Genomic DNA, 26,059 nt, shown 5'->3' on the forward strand with positions numbered 1-26,059 from the left:
AACCATGGGGGTAATTCCAAGTTGATCGCAGCAGGACATTTTTTAGCAACTGGGCAAAACCATGGGGGTAATTCCAAGTTGATCGCAGCAGGATTTTTGATAGCAATTGGGCAAAACCATGTGCACTGCAGGGGAGGCAGATATAACACGTGCAGAGAGAGTTAGATTTGGGTGGGTTATTTTATTTCTGTGCAGGGTAAATACTGGCTGCTTTATTTTTACACTGCAAATTAGATTGCAGATTGAACACACCCCACCCAAATCTAACTCTCTGCACATGTTATATCTGCCTCCCCTGCAGTGCACATGGTTTTGCCCAATTGCTATCAAAAATCCTGCTGCGATCAACTTGGAATTACCCCCCATGTGCACTGCAGTTGGAGGCAGATATAACATTTGCAGAGTGAGTTAGATTTGGGTGTGGTGTGTTCAATCTGCAATCTAATTTGCAGTGTAAAAATAAAGCAGCCAGTATTTACCCTGAACAGAAACAAAATAACCCACCCAAATCTAACTCTCTCTGCACATGTTATATCTGCCTCCCCTGCAGTGTATATGGTTTTGCCCAACTGCTAAAAAAATTCCTGCTGCGATCAACTTGGAATTACCCCCATGTGCACTGCAGGGGAGGCAGATATAACATGTGCAGAGAGAGTTAGATTTGGGTGGGGTGTGTTCAAACTGAAATCTAAATTGCAGTGTAAAAATAAAGCAGCCAGTATTTACCCTGCACAGAAACAATATAACCCACCCAAATCTAACTCTCTCTGCACATGTTATATCTGCCTCCCCTGCAGTGCACATGGTTTTGACCAGTAGCTAACAAATGTGCTGCTGTGATCAGATCTGAATTAGGCCCAGTACTGTAAGTCAAACTGTTGTATACTGTATATGGCAAAAACATGTCAATAATTTCCAACATTAATGTTGGAATGTAACAAGCCCAAAAGTTGCTCTTCAGCAAAGAGGTGCAAAAAGTAAAGAGGTGGAATAAAAAGAGATGAATAAAAACCTTGGTTAAAGTTGAAAACATGGGGTACACTGATCCCTGACTGACTGAGTCTGACTGAGTGAACCCTAGGATTCTGCGCAGGACCATAACTAGGTGTGTGCTGAGTGTGCCTGGAACACAGTGCACTTGCGGTGTGAGCGCCTTGTGCGCTGTGTGCTCCCGATTGGCCGCCTGGCAGATGTAGAGCTGTTTGGCAGCACAGGCACAGTGGTGCATGGCTATCTTATTACTATTACTATTCTCCCGGGCGACGGATGTGCTGTGAGTGGTTACACCAACTATACACACCCATCTCGGTAAAGGGATACAGATAGGTTAAGCAGGACTGGGCGGAGCTTGTGCGGCATACAGCCACTGAATTTACTTTAACGTGTAACATCCCCACCTCCAGGCAGCAGCAAATATCACATCTGGCCCCTCCTCAATCTGCACCCGGGCCGCCCGTGCTCACAGTCAGCAGCGGCACTTTGGGAAGAGCAGCCATCTTCCCTCTGTGGTAATGGCACACTGACAGTTGTGGATATTAGTGGTGCTTTTCCATCACCTGAACACCAGGCGCAATGTGTATAACATGCTCTACCTGGTGTAATGTGTATAAGGGGCTCTACTTAGCATAACATGTGTAAGGGGCCTCTACCTGGCGTAATGTGTATAAGAGGCTCTACCACGCGTAATGTGCATAAGGGGATCTACCAGGCGCAATGTGTATAAGGGGCTCTACCTGGCGCAATGTGTATAAGAGGCTCTACCAGGCACAATGTGTATAACGTGCTCTACCTGGCACAATGTGTATAAGGAGCTCTACCTGATGCAATGTTTATGATGTACTCTACCAGTTGCAATGTGTATAACATGCTCTACCTGGCGTAATGTGTATAACGTACTCTACCTGGCGTAATGTGTATAAGGGGCTCTGCCTGGTGCAATGTGTATAAGGGTCTCTATCTGGCGCAATGTGTAAAGGGGCTTTACCTGGCACTATGTGTATAAGTGGCATAACTGTGTGATGTAATAGGAATAACTAACACTACTGTGTGGTGTAATGTGAATTGGTACTATTATGTAGCCACACCCCTAATTTTTGATGCACACTGTCCCTGTTTTGAATATGGGAGCAGGAGCACCAATTCACTTTCTGGCACAGGGCACAAAAATGTATAGTTACGGCTCTGGTTCTGCACACCTTTTTTTACTCACCAAACACAGCTGAGCAGCTAGAGACGAAGAATCAGTGTAGTACTACTGTGCTGACAGTCCCTACTGGAGAGGAGTTACAGTAGAGAGCCCTGGGTCCGTGACCTGCTGGGGGCCCAGACAGAGGGCTTAACCAGAACTTTGTGGACCCCATAGAAACATATTGAAGGGGTCCCTATCTCAATGCTTCTTGATTGGTCAATTGTCATTTGCTCCTATACATTACCAGATTTTCATTCCAACCAACCAGATTGGACAATAAATCTTTAAGTGTATGGCTAGTCTTAGGCAAGCTCTGGGAAGTTAATGTCAGCTGCACCTGCATATACTAATTAAGAAGTTGGGTTTTATGGGCAAGTGATTTGTTGAGCACAACAATACTGTATCCAGGGACTAGTTTAAAAGAAACCTTTAAAGGGAACACCTGAAAGAATACAAATGTAAATGTACAGTATGCTCTGTAATTTTTGAGATGAGGGGGTTTTCTGATTTACCACACAGCTAAGGAAATGACCGTAAAAGAAACCTTTATGTGCACATCATATCTATATCATATGTAAGTGTATCCCATGCTGTTTCGAGGACAGGATTAGGAAATCAAAGAATTGCAGTCAATGAATTTAAAGGTGTACACTATTATATGAGGATATTTCGGTTCTGGATGATATAAGACTTACTATATTACCGGAGTGGCTGACAGTCACCGCCAGAGTGAGAGGAGACGGCATTAAATGCTGCTGCTGGTACATTACCAGAGTGGCTGACAATGCCACGCTGGAGATAGAAGAGAGCTGTCAAAGAGATGGACTGGCTAGAGGAGTACTGCTAGAGAGGTGGACAAGCTCATTGAACACCAGCTGCCAGTCGATAATACTAAAACCAGATGTTTGGCATTACCGGACCGATCACAGACAATCAGCTGGATGTGGTGTGTGAGAACGAGAAGAAAGAGGTCTGGAGAGACGGAGGGGACCAGCATCACCACTGCCACCTGGTAAGTTGGTGTACCACAGGTTTAGAATTTTAAGCGAAAACACCACATAGACAACTTACATCTGTAATTTAATTTCATTTTAAATAACTGGTTATTGGAGAAGTAGCCAAAGCAAAAATGTAGATCTGTCAATCAATCATAATGTAGGTCAAAATCAGTTCAGCAGAACTATATAGGTTTGCAGTAACAACAAAGCACAATCCACTTACCTTTATCATTTTTTAAATGGAAAGTTTCCATTTTGTGTATGGCAAAACTCAAGTCTTTACTGTCAACTGATTTTGGTCGCCTCGTTAAGAATGATGTCCATGTTCCCAACTCATTATCAATTCCTGACTGGTCATTCTCAAAATGTAAAAGAAAGGATTAGTTGCATTTCATATGTAGAAACAAGGATTTTTTCTGCACAAGACAATAAAGCAGTAATAGTGTATGAACATAGGACCATATCCCCAACGTAATCTCATATGTATTTTGATTCATTTTAATGGTGCTCCATATGAATGAATGAATGAATGAATGAATGAGTATTAAAGGCATCCTAGAGGGATAGGACTGAAATTATGGGGCACTCTTATATTACAAGTTATGGTAGATAAAGCAGATTGTATTTATGCCAATACATAACTTTTATATATGATTAATTAAAAAGAAACACAATAAAATGTCCTTTTACATACAAACACATAACAATACACAAAAAAAACAATTGTGCAGCTTCTGTAGATTACTAGTGGGTATGGTAAGCGGCCATCAAACGCCGCAATGTTGAATTGTACCATGATGACATGGTTAAAATGTCGACATGCTATATTCCAACACCTGCACTATGTCTACATGGTTAAAATTTTGACTTATGACATGTTTATATAGTCATAATGTCAAAAATACGAATCTTAGGGTCAGGGTTACTGTTAGATTGAGATGTCGACATTTCAACATGTACATTTTATGGCAATGTCAACATATTCCAAGTCAATATCATGAACACGTTGACATATCCTCTGTTAAAATTGAGTGATTATCAACAATGTGGAGTTTATGACGTGATTGAGTCAAACCGAAGTTGTGGGATTAGATGCAAAAGTGGATATTTAGTGTCTGAAAGGCATTGGATGATGTTTCCAGGTAATGTTCAAATATAAGTGAGTGAGACGAAAATAATATTTGATAAAGTAACATAGATTAAAATAACCACAGCCTGTGGATAATGACACAATATGACAGGTTTGTGATCTGAGCCTATGTGGGATAAATTATTACAGATGTGCGTGGAGTCTTACATTGATTTCTCATACGTTCTAGAGGATGCTGGGGTCCACATCATGACCATGGGGGTATAGACGGTTCCGCAGGATCCATGGGCACTCTTAAGACTTTTCAATGGGTGTGAACTGGCTCCTCCCTCTATGCCCCTCTTCCAGACCTCAGTTTTAGAAATGTGCCCGGGCAGACTGGATGCACTCTGAGGAGCTCTACTGAGTTTCTCTGAAAATACTTATGTTAGGTTTTTTATTTTCAGTGAGAACTGCTGGCAACAGACTCCCTGCTTCGTGGGACTGAGGGGACAGAAGTAGGAACCAACTTCCTGAAGAGTTTCATGGCTCTGCTTCTGGCTGACAGGACACCATTAGCTCCTAAAGGGTACTGAACGCTAGCCGCGTCTAGATGCTCACTCCCACAGCATGCCGTCACCCCCCTCGCAGAGCCAGAAGTCAGAAGACAGGTGAGTATGGGAAGATAGATCTTCTAGCAACTAAAGTGACGGCTGAGGTACGGCACGGCTGCTGGGAGCGCAGCACGCCATTGCTGACCACACATACAGAGTTCTGCAGGGTGCAGGGCTAGGGGGGGGGGGCGCCCTGGGCAGCAAAAAATACCTAAAACTGGCGCAAAGGGGGCATAAGATGCTGCTGGCACAGCCCTACCCCCACCAGAATAAATATTACAATATACTGCTGAATGAAAAATGCGCCATTGCGGGGGCGGAGCTTCTTCCTCAGACAGCCAGCACACTGCTCAGCGCCATTTCTTCTCTCTCCTCAGAGTCCACGCTGGTCCTTTCCTCCACTTCTGACTACAAGTACAGGGTGCAAATAAGGGGGGGCACAAAGCGTTTGTGGTGCATTACAAATGTGAATTACTGTGTAAAAGCGCTGTTTGTCTGTGGGCATTCTGTGTTCACAGGCATTACATACTGGCGCTGGGGTTGTGAACTGGCTGCTCCCAAACTGTGTCCCTCTGACAGATTTTACTGTGGGTCTGTCCCCTATAAGTCCCAGTGTGTTTGTGTGCGTGTTGTACACGTGTGAGGCATGTCTGAGGCAGGGAGTTCCTCCTTGAGGAAGCCATTTTAGGGACACAGAGTTTTAATGTGGTGGCTCTGCCGACACACCAAGAGCCTGCATGGGTGAAATACGTGATAGTATGCATCATCTTAATAGGAGATTAGATAAGTCTGAATCTCATGCTGAGTGCTGGAGAAAATCTGTGGAAGATGTGATTTTTCAGGGCTCTGTTCTTCCATCTGCAGGCGACCCCTCTGGGTCACATAAAAGACCATTTGCGAATATTGTGAATACTGATACCGACACAGACACTGATTCTTGTGTCGACGATAGTGACTCCAAAGAAATAGATCATAAATTGGCAAAAAATATACAATATATGATTATAGCTATAAGGGAAGTTTTGGAAGTCACGGAAGCCACTCCTGTACCTCAGGAGAAGGCGTATTTCTATAAAGGAAAGAAATCCAAAGTCACCTTCCCTCCTTCCCACGAGCTAAATACTCTCTTTGAGGGGATGTGGGTGAATCCTGAAAAGAAATTTTGTATTCCCAAGAGGATTCAGATAGCTTACCCTTTCCCAGCAGAGGACAGGGAAAAATGGGAATCACCCCCTGTGTTAGACAGTGCACTGTCCAGGTTGACAAAGAAGGTAATTCTCCCTGCACCTGGCACAGCTTCACTAAAAGAGCCGGCAGACCGTAAGATGGAAACTACATTAAAATCCATTTATGTTGCAAATGGTACGCTGCTCAGGCCCACTATTGCCTGTGCGTGGGTGAGTCGTGCTATTGAAAAATGGTCAGAAAGCGTGTCTTCAGAAATTGACATGATTGATAAAGATGAGATACTCCTTAAGTTAGAAAATATCAAAGATGCTGCAGCATACATGCTAGAAGCAATGAAAGATATTGGACTCTTGAGTTCACAAGCCGCTACCATGGCAGTATCGGCTAGGCGGGCGTTGTGGATATGCCAGTAGAACGCGGATGCAGATTCCAAAAGAAACATAGAGGCTCTCCCATATAAAGGCGAGGCCTTATTTGGCGATGGACTGGATGCGTTAGTCTCGGCGGCTACCGCAGGTAAGTCGACACTTTTGCTCTCTGCACCTGCACCGGCAAAAAAGACCTATCACCCGCACATGCAGTCCTTTCGGCCCCATAAATACAAAAAAGCGAGAGGTTCCCCCTTCTTTGCAGGTAGGGGAAGGGGAAAGGGAAAAAAGTCTGCAGCAGCTTCAAATTCCCAGGATCAGAAGTCTACCCCTACTTCTGCCAAATCTTCAGCATGACGCTGGGGCTCCCTTGCGGGAGGCCGCTCGGGTGGGGGCACGTCTCAAACTGTTCAGCCAAGGTTGGATTTTGTCTGGCCTGGATCCCTGGGTGTTGCAAGTAGTATCCCAGGGATACAAGCTGGAGTTTCACAACGTCCCCCCATGCCGATTTTTCAAATCGACATTGCCAGCTTCTCTTCCAGAAAGAAAGGCAGTAACAGTGGCAATCCAAAAATTATGTCAGGATCAGGTCATAGTCCTGGTACCTTTGTCACAACAAGGGGAGGGATTTTATTCAAGCCTTTTTGTAGTTCCGAAGCCGGACGGCTCGGTCAGACCGATCCTGAACCTGAAAAATCTGAATTTCTACTTGAAGCGTTTCAAGTTCAAGATGGAAACACTGAGAGCGGTGATTTCCAGTCTGGAGGAGGGGGGACTACATGGTGTCGGTAGACATAAAGGATACTTACCTGCATGTTCCCATTTATCCTCCTCATCAGGCCTACCTGAGATTCGCGGTTCAGGATTGCCGTTACCAATTCCAGACGTTACCTTTCGGTCTCTCTACGGCACCGAGGGTATTCACCAAGGTGATGGCGGAGATGATGGTTCTCCTGCGTCAGAAAGAAGTCAATATAATTCCTTATCTGGACGATCTCCTGATAAAGGCGAGATCCAGGGAGCAGTTGTTACAAAATATCGCACTCTCCCTGTCGACACTTCAACAACACGGTTGGATTATAAATTATCCAAAGTCACAGTTGGAACCGACGACAAGATTGTCTTTTCTCGGAATGATTCTGGACACAGAAGTTCAGAGAGTATTTCTTACAGAAAAGGCTCTGGAGATACAGAAAATGGTAAAACAGATACTGAAACCATCCTGTGTGTCGATCCATCAGTGCATTCGGTTGTTGGGGTAGATGGTGGCGGCCTACGAGGCCATACAGTTTGGCAGGTTCCATGCCAGAGTATTCCAGTGGGACCTGTTGGACAAGTGGTCGGGTTCCCACCTACACATGCACAGAAAGATAATCCTGTCGTCAAAAGCCAGGATTTCGCTCCTGTGGTGGCTACACAGCTCTCACCTACTAGAGGGACGCAGGTTTGGAACTCAGGACTGAGTTCTGGTAACCACGGATGCAAGTCTCCAAGGCTGGGGAGCTGTCACTCAAGGAGAAAACTTCCAAGGATGATGGTCAAGTCAGGAAGCCTGCCTTCACATAAATGTGCTGGAACTGAGAGCCATTTACAACGGCCTTCAACTAGCGGTACATCTTCTTCAAGATCATCCCGTGCAGATCCAGTAGGACAATGTAACAGCAGTAGCGTACATAAACAGGCAGGGCGGAACGAAAAGCAGAGCGGCAATGGCAGAGGTGACAAAGATCCTCCTCTGGGCGGAAAGACATCTAAAAGCTCAGTCGGCAATATTCATTCCGGGAGTAGACAACTGGGAAGCAGTCTTCCTCAGCAGACACGATCTCCATCCAGGAGAGTGGGGCCTCCACCAAGAAGTCTTCACAGAGGTGACAAGTCTTTGGGGAGTTCCTCAAGTAGACATGATGGCATCTCATCTCAACAAGAAGCTTCAGAGATACTGTTCCAAGTCGAGAGACCCTCAAGCAATAGCGGTGGATGCGCTAGTAGCCCAGTGAGTTTTCCCGTCAGTGTATGTTTTCCCTCCACTTCCGCTGATCCCAAGAGTGCTCAGGATCATAAGAAGAACAAGGGTTCGGCAATCTTCATTGCCCCAGACTGGCCAAGGATGGCTTGGTACCCAGATCTTCAGGAGTTGCTCATAGAAGGTCCTCGGCCTCTTCCTCTTCGCGAGGACCTGCTACAGCAGGGGCCGTGCCTGTATCAAGACTTACCGCGGCTACGTTTGACGGCATGGCTGTTGAGCGCCGGATCCTAGCCCGAAAGGGTATTCCCAAGGAAGTCATTCCCACCCTTATTCAGGTCAGAAAAAGAGTAATGTCTAAACATTACCACCGTATTTGGAGAAAATATGTATCTTGGTGTGAATCCAAGAAGGCTCCTACGGAAGAGTTTCAGTTGGGTCGTTTTCTCCAATTTCTACAGGCTGGTGTGGAGGTGGGCCTTCGATTGGGATCAATCAAGGTCCAAATTTCGGCCTTGTCAGTGTTTTTCCAGAAACAATTGACCTCTCTTCCAGAGGTTCAGACCTTCGTGAAGGGGGTTCTGCACATCCAGCCTCCATTTGTGCCTCCGGTGGCACCATGGGACCTTAATGTGGTGCTGCAGTTCCTTAAGTCGGAATGGTTTGAGCCTCTACAAGAGATAGAGTTGAAATTTCTCACTTGTAAAGTGGTGATGCTTTTGGCATTGGCATCCGCACGGCAGGTGTCTGAACTGGGGGCCTTGTCTTACAAGAGCCCTTACCTAATCTTCCATGAAGATAGAGCAGAGTTGCGAACTCGTCAACATTTTCTTCCAAAGGTGGTTTCTTCTGTCCACATTAACCAACCTATTGTGGTGCCAGTAATTACTGACACGTTCAGCGAGTCTCTAGATGTGGTTAGGGCTTTGAAAATTTATATCGCTAGAACAGCTAGGATAAGGAAAACAGAGGCTCTGTTTGTCCTGTATGCTGCCAACAAGATTGGGTGTCCTACTTCCAAGCAGACTATTGCGCGTTGGATCAGAAGTACGATTCAGCACGCTCCTACTACAGCTGGATTGGCGTTACCGACGTCGGTGAAGGCCCATTCCACTAGGAAGGTGGGCTCATCCTGGGCGGCTGCCCGGGGGGGTCTCGGCATTGCAACTTTGCCGAGCAGCTACTTGGTCAGGGTCAAACACATTTGCTAAATTCTACAAGTTTGAAGACCTCAAGTTCGGTCAATCGGTGCTGCAGGGTCATCCGCACTCTCCCGCCCGTACTGGAGCTTTGGTATAAACCCCATGGTCATGATGTGGACCCCAGCATCCTCTAGGACGTATGAGAAAACAGGATTTCGATACCTACCGGTAAATCCTTTTCCCCTAGTCCATAGAGGATGCTGGGCGCCCGTCCCAGTGCGTACTTTACCTGCAGTTTAGTTATTAGTGTTACACAAGTTGTGTTATCTTATTTCAGCACGTTGCTGCAATTGGTTCATGCCTGTTGGCGTGTTTTATGTTGAATGCCATGTTGTGCGGCATGGTTGAGGTGTGAGCTGGTATGAATCTCACCACTAGTATTAAAGTAAATCCTTTCCTAGAAATGTTCGTCTCCCTGGGCACAGTTCCTATAACTGAGGTCTGGAGGAGGGGCATAGAGGGAGGAGCCAGTTCACACCCATTGAAAAGTCTTAAGAGTGCCCATGGCTCCTGCGGAACCGTCTATACCCCCATGGTCATGATGTGGACCCCAGCATCCTCTACGGACTAGGAGAAAATAAGATTTTAAACCTACCGGTAAACCTTTTTCTCCTAGTCCATAGAGGATGCTGGGGACTCCATAAGGACCATGGGGTATAGACGGGCGCCGCAGGAGACATGGGCACTATAAAGAACTTTAGAATGGGTGTGCACTGGCTCCTCCCTCTATGCCCCTCCTCCAGACCTCAGTTAGAGAAACTGTGCCCAGAGGAGACGGACAGTACGAGGAAAGGATTTTGTTAATCTAAGGGCAAGATTCATACCAGCCCACACCATCCACACCGTATAACATGGAATATACTAACCTGTTAACAGTATGAAACAAAACAGCATCAGCCCGAGACTGATCAAAACTGTAACATAACCCTTATGTAAGCAAAAACTATATACAAGTCTTGCAGAATTTAGTCGGCACTGGGACGGGCGCCCAGCATCCTCTACGGACTAGGAGAAAAAGATTTACCGGTAGGTTTAAAATCTTATTTTCTCTTACGTCCTAGAGGATGCTGGGGACTCCGTAAGGAACATGGGGATTATACCAAAGCTCCAAAACGGGCGGGAGAGTGCGGATGACTGCAGCATCGATTGAGCAAACATGAGGTCCTCATTAGCCAGGGTATCAAACTTGTAGAATTTTGCAAAAGTGTTTGAACCCGACCAAGTCGCCGCTCGGCAAAGCTGTAATGCCGAGACGCCTCGGGCAGCCGCCCAAGAAGAGCCCACCTTCCTAGTGGAATGGGCCTTTACCGAATTCGGTAACGGCAATCCAGCCGTAGAATGAGCCTGCTGAATCGTGTTACAGATCCAGCGAGCAATAGTCTGCTTAGAAGCAGGAGCGCCAATCTTGTTGGCTGCATACAGGACAAACAGAGCCTCTGTTTTCCTAACCCGAGCCGTCCTGGCTACATAAATTTTTAAGGCCCTGACTACATCAAGAGACGTGGAATCCTCCAAGTCCCCCGTAGCCACAGGCACCACAATAGGCTGGTTCATATGAAAAGATGAAACCACCTTTGGCAAAAATTGAGGACGAGTCCTCAATTCTGCTCTATCCACATGGAAAATCAGAAAGGGGCTTTTGTGAGACAAAGCCGCCAATTCGGATACCCTCCTTGCAGACGCCAAGGCCAACAACATGACCACCTTCCAAGTGAGAAATTTTAATTCCACTGTCTGAAGAGGTTCAAACCAGTGAGGCTTTAGGAACTGTAACACCACGTTAAGGTCCCATGGCGCCACTGGAGGCACAAAAGGAGGCTGTATGTGCAGCACTCCCGTAACGAAAGTCTGGACTTCTGGGAGAGAAGCCAATTCCTTCTGAAAGAAAATTGATAGAACCGAAATCTGTACCTTAATGGAGCCTAATTTCAGGCCCATATTCACTCCTGTCTGCAGAAAGTGGAGAAGACGGCCCAGATGGAAATCTTCTGTAGGAGCATTCTTGGCCTCACACCAAGATACATACTTTCTCCAGATACGGTGATAATGCTTCGCCGTCACCTCCTTCCTAGCCCTCATCAGAGTAGGGATGACTTCTTCCGGAATGCCTTTTCCAGCTAGGATTCGGCGTTCAACCGCCATGCCGTCAAACGTAACCGCGGTAAGTCTTGGAACACGCAGGGCCCCTGTTGCAACAGGTCCTCTCTGAGAGGAAGAGGCCACGGATCTCCTGTGAGCATTTCCTGAAGATCTGAATACCAGGCCCTTCGAGGCCAATCCGGAACAATGAGAATTGTCCGCACTCTTTTTCGTCTGATGATTCTCAAAATCTTTGAGATGAGTGGAAGAGGAGAAAACACATAGACCGACCGAAACACCCACGGTGTCACCAGAGCGTCTACCGCTATTACCTGAGGGTCCCTTGACCTGGCACAATACCTCCGAAGCTTCTTGTTGAGGCATGATGCCATCATGTCTATTTGAGGAAGTCCCCAACGACTTGTTATCTCTGCAAAAACTTCTTGATGAAGTCCCCACTCTCCTGGATGGAGATCGTGTCTGCTGAGGAAGTCTGCTTCCCAGTTGTCCACTCCCGGAATGAAGACTGCAGTCAAAGCGCTTACATGATTTTCCGCCCAGCGAAGAATCCTGGCGGCTTCCGCCATTGCCACTCTGCTCCTTGTTCCGCCCTGTCGGTTTACATGAGCCACGGCTGTGACATTGTCTGACTGAATCAGAACCGGTAGGTCGTGAAGAAGATTCTCCGCTTGACGTAGGCCGTTGTATATGGCCCTCAATTCCAGTACGTTGATGTGTAGACAAGCCTCCTGGCTTGACCATAGTCCCTGAAAGTTTCTTCCTTGTGTGACTGCTCCCCATCCTCGGAGGCTCGCGTCCGTGGTCATCAGAACCCAGTCCTGAATGCCGAACCTGCGACCCTCTAGAAGGTGAGCACTCTGCAACCACCACAGGAGAGACACCCTGGCCCTGAGGGACAGGCTGATTTTCTGATGAAGATGAAGATGGGACCCGGACCACTTGTCCAGAAGATCCCACTGAAAAGTCCTGGCATGAAACCTGCTGAAGGGGATGGCCTCGTAGGACGCAACCATCTTCCCCAGCACTTGAGTGCATTGATGGACTGACACTCTTTTCGGTTTCAACAGGTCTCTGACCAAGTTCTGGAGTTCCTGGGCTTTTTCCATTGGGAGAAAAACCCTCTTTTGTTCCGTGTCCAGAATCATGCCTAAGAACGATAGCCAAGTTGTTGGCACCAACTGTGACTTTGGTAGATTCAGAATCCAGCCGTATTGCTGCAGCACTCTCAGGGAGAGCGCCACGCTTTCCAACAACTGACCTCTTGATCTCGCCTTTATCAGGAGATCGTCCAAGTACGGGATAATTGTGACTCCCTGCCTGCGCAGTAGTACCATCATTTCCGCCATTACCTTGGTGGAAATCCTCGGGCCCGTGGAAATCCCAAACGGCGGATGAAACTGGTAATGGCAGTCCTGTACAGCAAATCTCAAGTACGCCTGATGAGGGAGATATATGGGGACATGAAGGTACGCGTCCTTTATGTCCAGTGACACCATAAAATCCCCCCCTCCAGGCTGGAAATAACTGCCCGGAGCGATTCCATCTTGAATGTGAATTTTTTCAAGTACTGGTTTAGGGATTTTAAATTTAGAATGGGTCTGACCGAGCCATCCGGTTTTGTGACCACAAATAGGGTTGAATAGTACCCCTTCCCCTGATGACCTAGGGGAACCTCGACCAGCACTCGTTGTTGACATAGTTTTTGAATCGCAGCTAAAACTATCTCCCTCTCTGGGGGAGAAGCCGGTAGAGCCGATTTGAAAAATCGGCGAGGAGGCATGTCTTCGAACTCTAGCTTGTAGCCTTGGGATACAATTTCCATTGCCCAAGGACCCACGTCCGACTGAACCCAGACCTAGCTGAAGAGTCGAAGACGTGCCCCCACCGGCGCAGACTCCCTCAGTGGAGCCCCAGCGTCATGCGGTGGATTTGGCAGAAGCCGGGGAGGACTTCTGCTCCTGGGAACTAGCCGTAGCAGGCTGCTTTTGCCCTCTTCCCTTACCTCTGGCGAGGAAGGAAAAGCCCCGACCTCTTCTGGACTTATGCGACCGAAAGGACTGCATCTGATATTGTGGTGTTTTCTTTCGCTGTGGGGAAACATAAGGTAAAAAGGTAGATTTGCCCGCGAGACCTTCCCCAAATAAATCCTCACCTTTGTATGGCAAAACTTCCATATGCTTCTTTGAGTCGGCATCACCCGACCATTGACGGGTCCACAGGGCTCGCCTAGCAGAAATCGCCATGGCGTTGTCTCTCGAACCTAGCAGACCAACGTCTCTCTGAGCATCTCTCATATATAAGACTGCGTCTTTAATGTGAGCTAAGGTCAATAAAATGGTATCCCTATCCAGGGTATCAATGTCAGCTGACAAGGTATCCGTCCAAGCCGCAACAGCGCTACAAAGCCAAGCCGAGGCTATTACTGGTCTGAGTAAGGTCCCCGTATGTGTATAAATAGATTTTAAGGTAGTTTCCTGTCTGCGATCAGCAGGATCCTTGAGGGCGGCTGTGTCTGGAGATGGCAGCGCCACCTTTTTGGACAAGCGCGTTAACGCCTTGTCCACCCTGGGTGAGGATTCCCACCGTACCCTGTCCTGTGTCGGGAAAGGATACGCCATAAGAATTCTCTTGGGAATCTGCAGTTTCTTGTCTGGAGTTTCCCAAGCCTTTTCAAATAACGCGTTCAGTTCATGAGATGGGGGAAAGGTTACCTCAGGTTTCTTTTCCTTAAACATGTGTACCCTCTTGTCAGGGACAGAGGGGTCATCAGTGATATGTGAAACATCCTTTATAGCAATAATCATATAATGAATACTTTTGGCCACCCTTGGGTGTAACCTCGCATCATCGTAGTCGACACTGGAATCAGAATCCGTGTCAGTATCAGTGTCTGCTACTGGGGACAGGGGACATTTCTGAGACCCTGAAGGGCCCTGTGACACAGCCAAAGTCATGGATTGACTCCCTGTTCTATCCCTGGACTCTGCTTTGTCCAACCTCTGATGTAATAAAGACACATTTGCATTTAAAACATTCAGCATATCCATCCAATCATATGTCGGCGTCGCCGACGGAGACACCACAATCATCTGCTCCACCTCCTCCTTAGAAGAGCCTTCCGCTTCAGACATGCCAACACACGCGTACCGACACCCCCACACACTCAGGGATATATCTATATGGAGACAATTCCCCAATAAGGCTATTTGGAGAGTCAGAGAGAGAGTATGCCAGCACACACCCAGCGCCAACTGACACTGGAAACCAATTCCCAGACAAAAACAGCACTTTTATATCAATATACAGTCACTGCGCCAATAAAAAGTGCCCCCCCCCCCTCTTTTTTGCCCTCTGTCACCGTGTTCAGCAGGGGAGAGTCCGGGGAGCCAGCTTCTCTGCAGCGTGCTGTGGAGAAAATGGCGCTGGTTAGTGCTGGAAGACCAAGCTCCGCCCCCTCAGCGGCGGGCTTCGGTCCCGCTCAATTTTTCCATACTGGCGGGGGATTTTACCATATAGAGCCTCCGCAGCCCCTATATTATCATTAGCAGTCCCAAGAGGTTTAAAATTGCTGCCCAGGGCGCCCCCCCTGCGCCCTGCACCCTTCAGTGTACGCTGTGTGTGTTGTGTGTGGGAGCAATGGTGCGCAGTGGTAACGCGTTACCTCAGAGAAGATCCGAAATCTTCAGCCGCCTTTGACATCTTCTTTCTTCTTATACTCACCCGGCTTCTATCTTCCGGCTCTGTGAGGAGGACGGCGGCACGGCTCCGGGACGAAAGGCGAGGGTGAGACCTGCATTCCGACCCTCTGGAGCTAATGGTGTCCAGTAGCCTAAGAAGCAGAGCCTATCACTTAAGTAGGTCTGCTTCTCTCTCCTCAGTCCCACGATGCAGGGAGCCTGTTGCCAGCAGTGCTCCCGGAAAATAAAAAACCTAACAAAATTCTTTTTTTTCAGAGAAACTCAGGAGAGCTCCCCTGTAGTGCCTCTAGTCTCCTCTGGGCACAGGATCTAACTGAGGTCTGGAGGAGAGGCATAGAGGGAGGAGCCAGTGCACACCCATTCTAAAGTTCTTTATAGTGCCCATGTCTCCTGCGGAGCCCGTCTATACCCCATGGTCCTTACGGAGTCCCCAGCATCCTCTAGGACGTAAGAGAAAAGGATTTACCGGTAGGTATCAAAATCCTGTTTTTGGTTCTAATCTGATTGTCGTGTTTTGGGTTTGATTTTGGTTCAGAATTTGGATTTAAAATGTGAATCCTGGGTTTGGGATCTTTTGAAAATGGATAAAAAATTAAAAACAGCTACAATTGTACTTTTTGCAGTCCTCAAAAACCGAAAATTCGGATTTAAATCAGAATTCCGTACAGCGAGAATCACCGATCTCCTGAGAAGATCCTAACAGAGACTCGGCTCAGATCCACAAAATTCATGTGGGTTCGGATTTCTAAAGAACCGAACCGCATATCTTTATAATTGATGTGCTAGATAAGGAAGAAACTGGTCTCTTGTGTTGTATTACAACTTCTTCTTTTAAGAAATGAGTCCAGTTTCTTCCCAAGCAATGGTGGCTTGTATACAGAGAAACTAGTGTTACAGCGCATATGGATTAGAACTAAAAAGATTTTTTATTAAAACACACATATATATATATATATATATATATAATATGCAATTTGTACCACCGGCCGGTCAATGTACCATTACAATAATAAATTCACATATGAACTGGATACAACATGTATTATAGCAAATTACTCTGTATCCACTTAAAATTCTTAACAACACCTGCTGTAGTAGCTAAAATGTAGCTTTTCCGATGTTTACTAAAGCTTAATAGCACACACAGTTCTTCTCTGTGTAACTATAGAACAGTCACTTTTGAAAAAAAAATGAAATAGGGTTTTTCCTCACACTAAATGTGGGCTTTTAAGCTATCCCATTTATATAGCCAAAGTCCGTTAATAAAGTGAATCAATGCTTCCTCTAAAAGCGTGTCTGGCCAGACAATTAAGCAGTACGATCTCACCACTCCTATTTGTGGATTCTTTCACCAAGAAAATCCTCCCTGGCTGCTGGTGCTTTTAACCTTTATCATGCAGTCATCTCTGGGGCATCATAAATAGAGGTGATCTCCGGATGCAGTGGTACGAACAGCAGTTAGATGAGTAAATGACGCGTTCTGATGAAGCCGCTGAACCCGGAGGGAGGCGGGGAAACGCGTCATTTACTCATCTAACTGCTGTTCGTACCACTGCATCCGGGGATCTCGATAGCCAGCTGTAACGCTCCAGGGATCCTTCACCTCTATTTATGATCCCCCAGAGATGACTGCATGATAAAGGTTAAAAGCACCAGCAGCCGGGGAGGATTTTCTTGGTGAAAGAATCCACAAATAGGAGTGGTGAGATCGTACTGCTTAATTGTCTGGCCAGACACGCTTTTAGAGGAAGCATTGATTCACTTTATTAACGGACTTTGGCTATATAAATGGGACAGCTTAAAAGCCCACATTTAGTGTGAGGAAAAACCCTATTTCATTTTTATTCAAAAGTGACTGTTCTATAGTTACACAGAGAAGAACTGTGTGTGCTATTAAGCTTTAGTAAACATCGGAAAAGCTACATTTTAGCTACTACAGCAGGTGTTGTTAAGAATTTTAAGTGGATACAGAGTAATTTGCTATAATACATGTTGTATCCAGTTCATATGTGAATTTATTATTGTAATGGTACATTGACCGGCCGGTGGTACAAATTGCATATTATATATATATATATATATATATATATATATATATGTGTGTGTGTTTTAATAAAAAATCTTTTTAGTTCTAATCCATATGTGCTTTAACACTAGTTTCTTTGTTGCTTGTTTGATTTTTTAATCTAATAGGGGTGAGTAGCCCTATGTTACTGGTAGCATATTGATTGGAGTGACAGAGCGCTTGATTTAGTATCGGTTGTCTTGGCTTGTATACAGGCCCGGCGCTAACCGCTCAGCAAAGGGATGCAGTGCAGGTAGGCGCCAGGGGGGAGAGGCGCTCTACCCGCTCTGCTTCCCTGTGCCGAGTTCTCCTGCCCTGCTGATGCCGGCCACTGCGCCTGTCAAACTCTATGACAGGCAGCAGCACCGGCATCATGAAGCCTCCTCTCTCCTCCCCTGTCACAGACTCACAGTGCAGCCAGTCACAGTGTGCTGGGCGGATCTAAAAGGGGGTGGAGCTTCACTGGAATAAGGGGCGGAGCTACACTGGACCAGGCTGCAGCCTGCATCACAGGAGGACGAGTTTCCAGACATCTTTATGTAAGTGGCTGGAAAGGGTGTATGTGTGTGTGTGTGTGTGTGTGTGTGTGTGTGTGTGTGTGTGTGTGACTGTGCAGCATAATCTAATAAGCGTTACTGCTTCAGGGGGCGTTGCGTCTTGTATAAGCGTCACTGGGGCGTTACGTGTGCAAGCGTCACTAGTACAGGGGGCATTACGTGTGCAGGCGTCACTGCTACAGGGTGCGTTACGTGTGTAAGCATCAATGCTACAAGGGGCGTTACACGTGTAAGTGTCACTGCGTCTTGTATAAGCATCACTGGTACAGGAGGCATTATGTGTGTAAGCGTCAATGCTACAGGGTGCTTTACATGTGTAAGCGTCACTGCTGCAGTGGGCGTTACGTGTGTAAGCGTCACTGCTGCAGGGGGCGTTACATGTGTAAGCGTCACTGCTTCAGGGGGTGTTACGTGTGTAAGCGTCACTGCGTCTTGTATAAGCGTCACTGGTACAGGGGGTGTTACGTGTGTAAGCATCACTACTGCAGGGGGCGTTACGTGTGTAAGTCCCGCTACTACAGGGAGCATTATGGGGGTAATTCCAAGTTGATCGCAGCAGGATTTTTGATAGCAATTGGGCAAAACCATGTGCACTGCAGGGGAGGCAGATATAACATGTGCAGAAAGAGTTAGATTTGGGTGGGGTGTGTTCAATCTGCAATCTAATTTGCAGTGTAAAAATAAAGCAACCAGTATTTACACTGCACAGAAACAAAATAACCCACCCAAATCTAACTCTTTCTGCACGTTATATCTGCCTCCCCTGCAGTGCACATGGTTTTGCCCAATTGCTATCAAAAATCCTGCTGCAATCGACTTGGAATTACCCCCTATGTGTATAAACATTCTGTGCGCTGTCCCTTTGTAAAGTACGGGAGGGCGAAAATGTATAGTTTGCAGGCGGGCGACGAACACTCTAGCACCGGCCCTGGTTTTACACTTAATTTACACTATTTATTAGATTGTTAACTTATATGATAGCTGTTCCTGTGTATCTATATAATAACTTTTTGTTGTGTGTGGGTTTTACTCAGTTTAAATTATTCATTTATAAAAGCTTCGTTTTAACATAAATACAATATGTAATTTCTACCATGACCTGAGTCACATCTCTCTTTATTGCCTGCACTGCATGTGTGTAAAAGATGAGTTACCATACCGGTGAACTGTTACAAGGAGATGTAGTCAGGTGACCGGCAGTCGGGATCCCGGCGGACAGCATACCGACACCGGGATCCCGGCCGACAGGATGCCGGCAGGGGGCCCAGGGACTATTCCCACTTGTGGGTGTCCACAACACACATAGAGTGGGAATAGAACCTGTGGCAAGCGCAGTGAGCCCACAAGGAGCTTTGTTGCGCTAGCACCCCTGCTGTCGGCCAGTCACCCGACCCCAACCCGTTACGGGTGTGGTTCGTTTTATCGACAGTATCTAGGTCGACAATGTTTAGGTCGACCACTATAGGTCGACAGTCACTAGGCCGACATGAATGGAAGGTCGACAGGGTTTCTAGGACGACATGTGCTAGGTCGACAGGTCTAAAGGTCGACATGAGGATTTTTTTTTTTTTTTGGGTGTCGTTTTCTTCGTAAAGTGACCGGGATCCCAAATTAGTGCACCGCGTCCCCTCGCATGGCGAGCGAACTTCGGGCATGGTGCCTTCGCTCCGCTACCGCTTCGCTCGGCACACTTTACCGTTCCAATCGTAGTCCACGTGGATCGTTAAGTATGAAAAAATAAAAAAAATAAAAAAATGTGAAAAACTCATGTCGACCTTTAGACCTGTCGACCTAGCACATGTCGACCTAGAAACCCTGTCGACCTTCCATCCATGTCGACCTAGTGACTGTCGACCTATAGTGGTCGACCTAAACATTGTCGACCTAGACACTGTCGATCTTCAGACCGGATCCCCCCGTTACAAGTCTAGTTCTTTTGCAAGGTAAATAAGACTGTGAATAAAGTATATACTATTTTATAAAACTATACTTACCTCATTTTTGGCTTCATGTTCGGCCAGAAGTAGATTCATTTTGTTTTCAATAAGAGTGAAGGCATGATTTACAAAATGTGTCATTTCTGCTGATAGTTCAGTAGGACCATCACCTGTAATAGTAATTTATAACACTGCATATAAGTGTTGATCTACCTGTTAATTATCTACGGGCCTAATTCACGTTTGTACGCAATAGCCAATTATCATGCAATGGAGCGATTATCGGCAGACTGCGCATATGCTGCAATGCGCATGCGCAAAGGTGCTGCTGTGATCTCGCTTGCAATGAGGATTTCATGGAAAAGTGATTGACAGGAAGACTAACACCTACATCTGGTGGTGTTAATGGGGAGTTTACGGGGAGTGGGTGGGAAAATGCAGGAGTATCATAGCCATTTTTGGGGCGTGTATCTGCTGAGGTCTGCAAGCACGTACGTGCAAAATCACTGATGTGTCTAGTCTGCGTAGCCATAGCCTTAGCCCCAATGTTACTCGTTTTTAAATATAGGCTGCAAATGTGTACAGAATTGTGAATGACTCTGTGATGGCTCCATTGGGCGTCCTTTTTCCATTTCAAGAGGTCAGCTTCACTTGCTAACATTAGCAGTTCTGTAGCCTAGAAAATCGCAATTGCATTTGCATACAGACATGAATTAGGCCCTATATTCTTAGGTATAGTATATATTACAAACCTGTCAGATGACATCCTAATTGCTCTGCTGTTTTTATCCACTGATTCCAGAGCCAGATCTGTGTATTTTTTTCAGTGTTTTCATGTTCTACATTACTCATGTTTGGAGGATGCTGGATATGGTAGAAAAATAAAATATTTAAACAAATTAAACAAGGCCACAATCAATGCATACACATAGACAGAGCCGGCGCTACCAAGCAGAGAGACACAGGGGTGAAGAGGCACTCTTCCACACTCTGCTACCCTGCTGTTGCTGCCGTCTGCCGCTGCGCCTGTCATAGTGGATCATGATGGGTGGAGCGTAGCAGAGGACTGCAGGGGAGAGCAGTGCAGCGGTAGAGGAGGAACGTGGGGGTAGGGGGAAAGTGGCAGCTGTGGACTACGTGGGAGGGGGTGGCTTCAAACTGCACTCCATTACATACCGCTGTTGGTGGTGGTGGTGGGGGGGGGGGGGTTGTTTGTGTTAGGATTGTTTAATGCATTTGTAGGAGGCTAGTAACTTTGAGCACTACAACTATGGGCATTATGTGTGGCACTACAACTGTGGACATATGTGTAAGGGGCACTACTAATGTGGGCTTTATGTGTGGCAGTACTACTGTGGACATATGTGTAAGGGGAACTACTACTTTAGGCATTATGTGTAGCATAACTGTGGGCAAATAATAAGATTTTACTCACCGGTAAATCTATTTCTCGTAGTCCGTAGTGGATGCTGGGAACTCCGAAAGGACCATGGGGAATAGCGGCTCCGCAGGAGACTGGGCACAACTAAAGAAAGCTTTAGGTCACCTGGTGTGCACTGGCTCCTCCCACTATGACCCTCCTCCAAGCCTCAGTTAGGATACTGTGCCCGGACGAGCTGACATAATAAGGAAGGATTTTGAATCCCGGGTAAGACTCATACCAGCCACCCCAATCACACCGTATAACTCGTGATACTATACCCAGTTAACAGTATGAAATACAACTGAGCCTCTCAACAGATGGCTCAACAATAACCCTTTAGTTAACAATAACTATGTACAAGTATTGCAGACAATCCGCACTTGGGATGGGCGCCCAGCATCCACTACGGACTACGAGAAATAGATTTACCGGTGAGTAAAATCTTATTTTCTCTGACATCCTAGTGGATGCTGGGAACTCCGAAAGGACCATGGGGATTATACCAAAGCTCCCAAACGGGCGGGAGAGTGCGGATGACTCTGCAGCACCGAATGAGAGAACTCCAGGTCCTCCTCAGCCAGGGTATCAATTTTGTAGGATTTTGCAAACGTGTTTGCCCCTGACCAAGTTGCAGCTCGGCAAAGTTGGAAAGCCGAGACCCCTCGGGCAGCTGCCCAAGATGAGCCCACCTTCCTTGTGGAATGAGCTTTTACAGATTTTGGCTGCGGTAGTCCAGCCGCAGAATGCGCCAGCTGAATTGTGCTACAAATCCAGCGAGCAATAGTCTGCTTAGAAGCAGGAGCACCCAGTTTGTTGGGTGCATACAGGATAAACAGCGAGTCAGTTCTCCTGACTCTAGCCGTCCTGGAAACATAATTTTTCAAGGCCCTGACTACGTCCAGTAACTTGGAATCCTCCAAGTCCCTAGTAGCCGCAGGCACTACAATAGGTTGGTTCAAGTGAAAAGCTGATACCACCTTAGGGAGAAACTGGGGACGAGTCCTCAATTCTGCCCTATCCATATGGAAAATCAGATAAGGACTTTTATATGACAAAGCCGCCAATTCTGATACACGCCTGGCCGAAGCCAAGGCCAATAACATGACCACTTTCCGCGTGAGATATTTTAGATCCACGGTTTTTAGTGGCTCACACCAATGTGATTTTAAGAAACTCAACACCACGTTGAGATCCCAAGGTGCCACTGGAGGCACAACCGGGGGCTGAATATGCAGCACTCCTTTTACTATGTCTGAACTTCAGGTACTGAAGCTAGTTCTTTCTGGAAGAAAATCGACAGAGCCGAGATCTGTATCTTAATGGAGCCTAATTTTAGGCCCATAGACACTCCTGCTTGTAGGAATGCAGAAAACTACCTAGTTGAAATTCCTCTGTTGGGGCCTTTTTTGGCCTCACACCAAGCAACATATTTCCGCCATATGCGGTGATAATGTTTTGCAGTTACATCTTTCCTGGCTTGAATCAGCGTAGGAATGACTTCCTCCGGAATGCCCTTTTCCTTTAGGATCCGGCGTTCAACCGCCATGCCGTCAAAACGTAGCCGCGGTAAGTCTTGGAACAGACAGGGCCCCTGCTGCCGCAGGTCCTGTCTGAGCGGCAGAGGCCATGGGTCCTCTGATATAATTTCTTGAAGTTCTGGGTACCAAGCTCTTCTTGGCCAATCCGGAACCACGAGTATCGTTCTTACTCCTCGCCTTCCTATTATTCTCAGTACCTTTGGTATGAGAGGCAGAGGGGGGAACACATAAACCGACTGGTACACCCACGGTGTAACCAGAGCGTCCACAGATATCGCCTGAGGGTCCCTTGACCTGGCGCAATATCTTTTATAGCTTTTTGTTGAGGCGGGACGCCATCATGTCCACCTGTGGCCTTTCCCAATGGTGTACAATCCTTTGGAAGACTTCTGGATGAAGTCCCCACTCTCCCGGGTGGAGGTCGTGTCTGCTGAGAAGATCTGCTTCCCAGTCGTCCACTCCGGGAATGAACACTGCTGACAGTGCTAACACATGATTTTCCGCCCATCGGAGAATCCTTGTGGCTTCTGCCATCGCCATCCTGCTTCTTGTGCCGCCCTGTTGGTTTACATGGGCGACTGCCGTGATGTTGTCTGATTGGATCAGTACCGGCTGGTTTTGAAGCAGAGGCCTTGCCTGACTCAGGGCATTGTAAATGGCCCTCAGTTCCAGAATATTTATGTGTAGGGAAGTCACCTGACTTGACCAAAGTCCCTGGAAGTTTCTTCCCTGTGTGACTGCCCCCCAGCCTCAAAGGCTGGCATCCATGGTCACTAGGACCTAGTCCTGTATGCCGAACCTGCGGCCCTCTTGAAGATGGGCACTCTGCAGCCACCACAGTAGAGATACCCTGGTCCTTGAAGACAGGGTTATCAGCCGATGCATCTGAAGATGTGAACCGGACCACTTGTCCAACAGGTCCCACTGAAAAGTTCTTGCATGGAACCTGCCGAATGGGATTGCTTCGTAGGAAGCTACCATTTTTCCCAGGACTCGCGTGCAATGATGCACCGATACCTGTTTTGGCTTCAGGAGGTCTCTGACTAGAGATGACAGCTCCTTGGCTTTCTCCTCCGGGAGAAACACTTATTTCTGGTCTGTGTCCAGAACCATCCCCAGGAACAGTAGACGTGTCGTAGGAACCAGCTGTGACTTTGGACTGTTTAGAATCCAACCGTGCTGTTGTAGCACTTTCCAAAATAGTGCTACCCCGACTAGCAACTGCTCCTTGGACCTCGCCCTTATAAGGAGATTGTCCAAGTACGGGATAATTAAAACTCCCTTTTTTCGAAGGAGTATCATCATTTCGGCCATTACCTTGGTAAACACCCTCGGTGCCATGTACAGTCCAAACGGCAGTGTCTGGACTTGGTAATGGTAATCCTGTACCACAAATCTGAGTTACTCCTGGCGAGGATGGTAAATGGGGACATGCAGGTAAGCATCCTTGATGTCCCGGGATCCCATGTAATCCCCCTCGTCCAGGCTTGCAATAACCGCCCTGAGCGATTCCATCTTGAACTTGAATTTTTTTATGTATGTGTTCAAGGATTTTAAATATAAAATGGGTCACACCGAACCATGCGGTTTCGGTACCCCAAACCGTGTGGAATAGTAACCCCGTCCTTGTTGAAGTAGGGGCACCTTGAGTATTACCTGCTGGGAATACAGCTTATTAATTGCCTCTAGCGCAGCCTCCCTGCCTGAGGGAGTTGTCGGCAAGGCATATTTGAGGAAACGGCGGGGGGGAGACAACTCGAATTCCAGCTTGTACCCCTGAAATACTACTTGAATGAAACAGGGATCCACCTGTGAGCGAGCCCACTGATCGCTGAAATTGTTGAGACGGCCCCCCACCGTACCTGGCTACACCTGTGGAGCCCCCGCGTCATGCTGTGGACTCAGAGGAAGCGAGAGAAGAATTTTGATTCTGGGAACAGGCTGACTGGTGCAGCTTTTTCCCTCTTCCCATGTCTCTGTACAGAAAGGAAGCGCCTTTGACCCGCTTGCTTTTCTGAAGCCGAAAGGACTGTACCTGATAATACAGTGCTTTCTTAGTCTGTGAGGAAACCTGAGGTAAAAATATTTCTTCCCAGCTGTTGCTGTGGATACGAGGTCCCAGAGACCATCCCCAAATAATTCCTCACCCTTATAAGGCAGAATCTCTATGCGCCTTTTAAAGTCAGCATCACCTGTCCAGTGACAGGTCTCTAATACCCTCCTGACAGAATGGACATTACATTCATTTTGGATGCCAGCCGGCAAAATATCCCTCTGTGCATCCCTCATATATAAGACGACGTCTTTAATATGTTCTCATGTTTGACAGGGTCACCGACCACGCTGCAGCAGCACGATCTGCAGGTCTCAGTCTAGTACCTGAGTGTGTAAATACAGACTTCAGGATAGCCTCCTGCTTTTTATCAACAGGTACCTTCAAAGTGGCCGTTCCTAAAACGGCAGTGCCACCTTTTTTTGACAACCGTGTGAGCGCCTTATCCACCCTAGGGGATATCTCCCAGCGTAACTTATCCTCTGGCGGGAAAGGGTACGCCATCAGTAACTTTTTAGAAATTACCAGTTTCTTATCGGGGGGAACCCACGCTTTTCACACACTTCATTCATTCATCTGATGGGGGAACAAAACACTGCCTGCTTTTTCTCCCCAACATAAAAACCCATTTTTAGAGGGTTAATGTCAGAAATGTGTAACACATTTTTTATTGCCGGGATCAAGTCACGAATGTTCCTAGTGGATTGTGTATATGTCTCAACCTTGTCGACACTGGAGTCAGACTCCGTGTCGACATCTGTGTCTGCCATCTGAGTGAGCGGGCGTTTTTGAGCCACTGATGGCCTTTGAGACGCCTGGGCAGGCGCGGACTGAGAAGCCGGCTGTCCCACAGCTGTTACGTCATCCACCCTTTTATGTAAGGAGTTGACACTGTCGGTTAATACCTTTCACCTAACCATCCACTCTGGTGTCGGCCCCACAGGGGGCGACATCACATTTATCGGCATCTGCTCCGTCACCATATAAGCCTCCTCATTAAACATGTCGACACAGCCGTACCGACACACCGCACACACACAGGGAATGCTCTGACTGAGGACAGGACCCCACAAAGCCCTTTGGGGAGACAGAGAGAGT

The 26,059-nt window shown here is 47.1% G+C and overlaps 1 protein-coding gene across 3 annotated transcripts in view; it reads right to left on the bottom strand.

Annotated features, from left to right (window-relative positions):
- The window catches only part of LOC135031779 (uncharacterized), a 935,328-nt gene that overhangs the window by 765,082 nt on the left and 144,187 nt on the right, over positions 1–26,059 (bottom strand). For 2 of the 3 annotated variants that reach the window (XM_063954035.1, XM_063954033.1), the window contains exons 4-6: positions 20,700–20,811; positions 20,005–20,117; positions 3,410–3,545 (exon numbers count right to left, since the gene is read on the bottom strand). In XM_063954035.1, coding sequence (XP_063810105.1) covers positions 3,410–3,545; positions 20,005–20,117; positions 20,700–20,811 — 361 coding nt within the window. The remainder of the gene's footprint in view (positions 1–3,409; positions 3,546–20,004; positions 20,118–20,699; positions 20,812–26,059) is intronic. The other variant, XM_063954034.1, reaches the window with a different exon arrangement.

The sequence above is a fragment of the Pseudophryne corroboree genome, chromosome 2 (assembly GCF_028390025.1).
Source record: "Pseudophryne corroboree isolate aPseCor3 chromosome 2, aPseCor3.hap2, whole genome shotgun sequence".
Taxonomy (NCBI): domain Eukaryota; kingdom Metazoa; phylum Chordata; class Amphibia; order Anura; family Myobatrachidae; genus Pseudophryne; species Pseudophryne corroboree.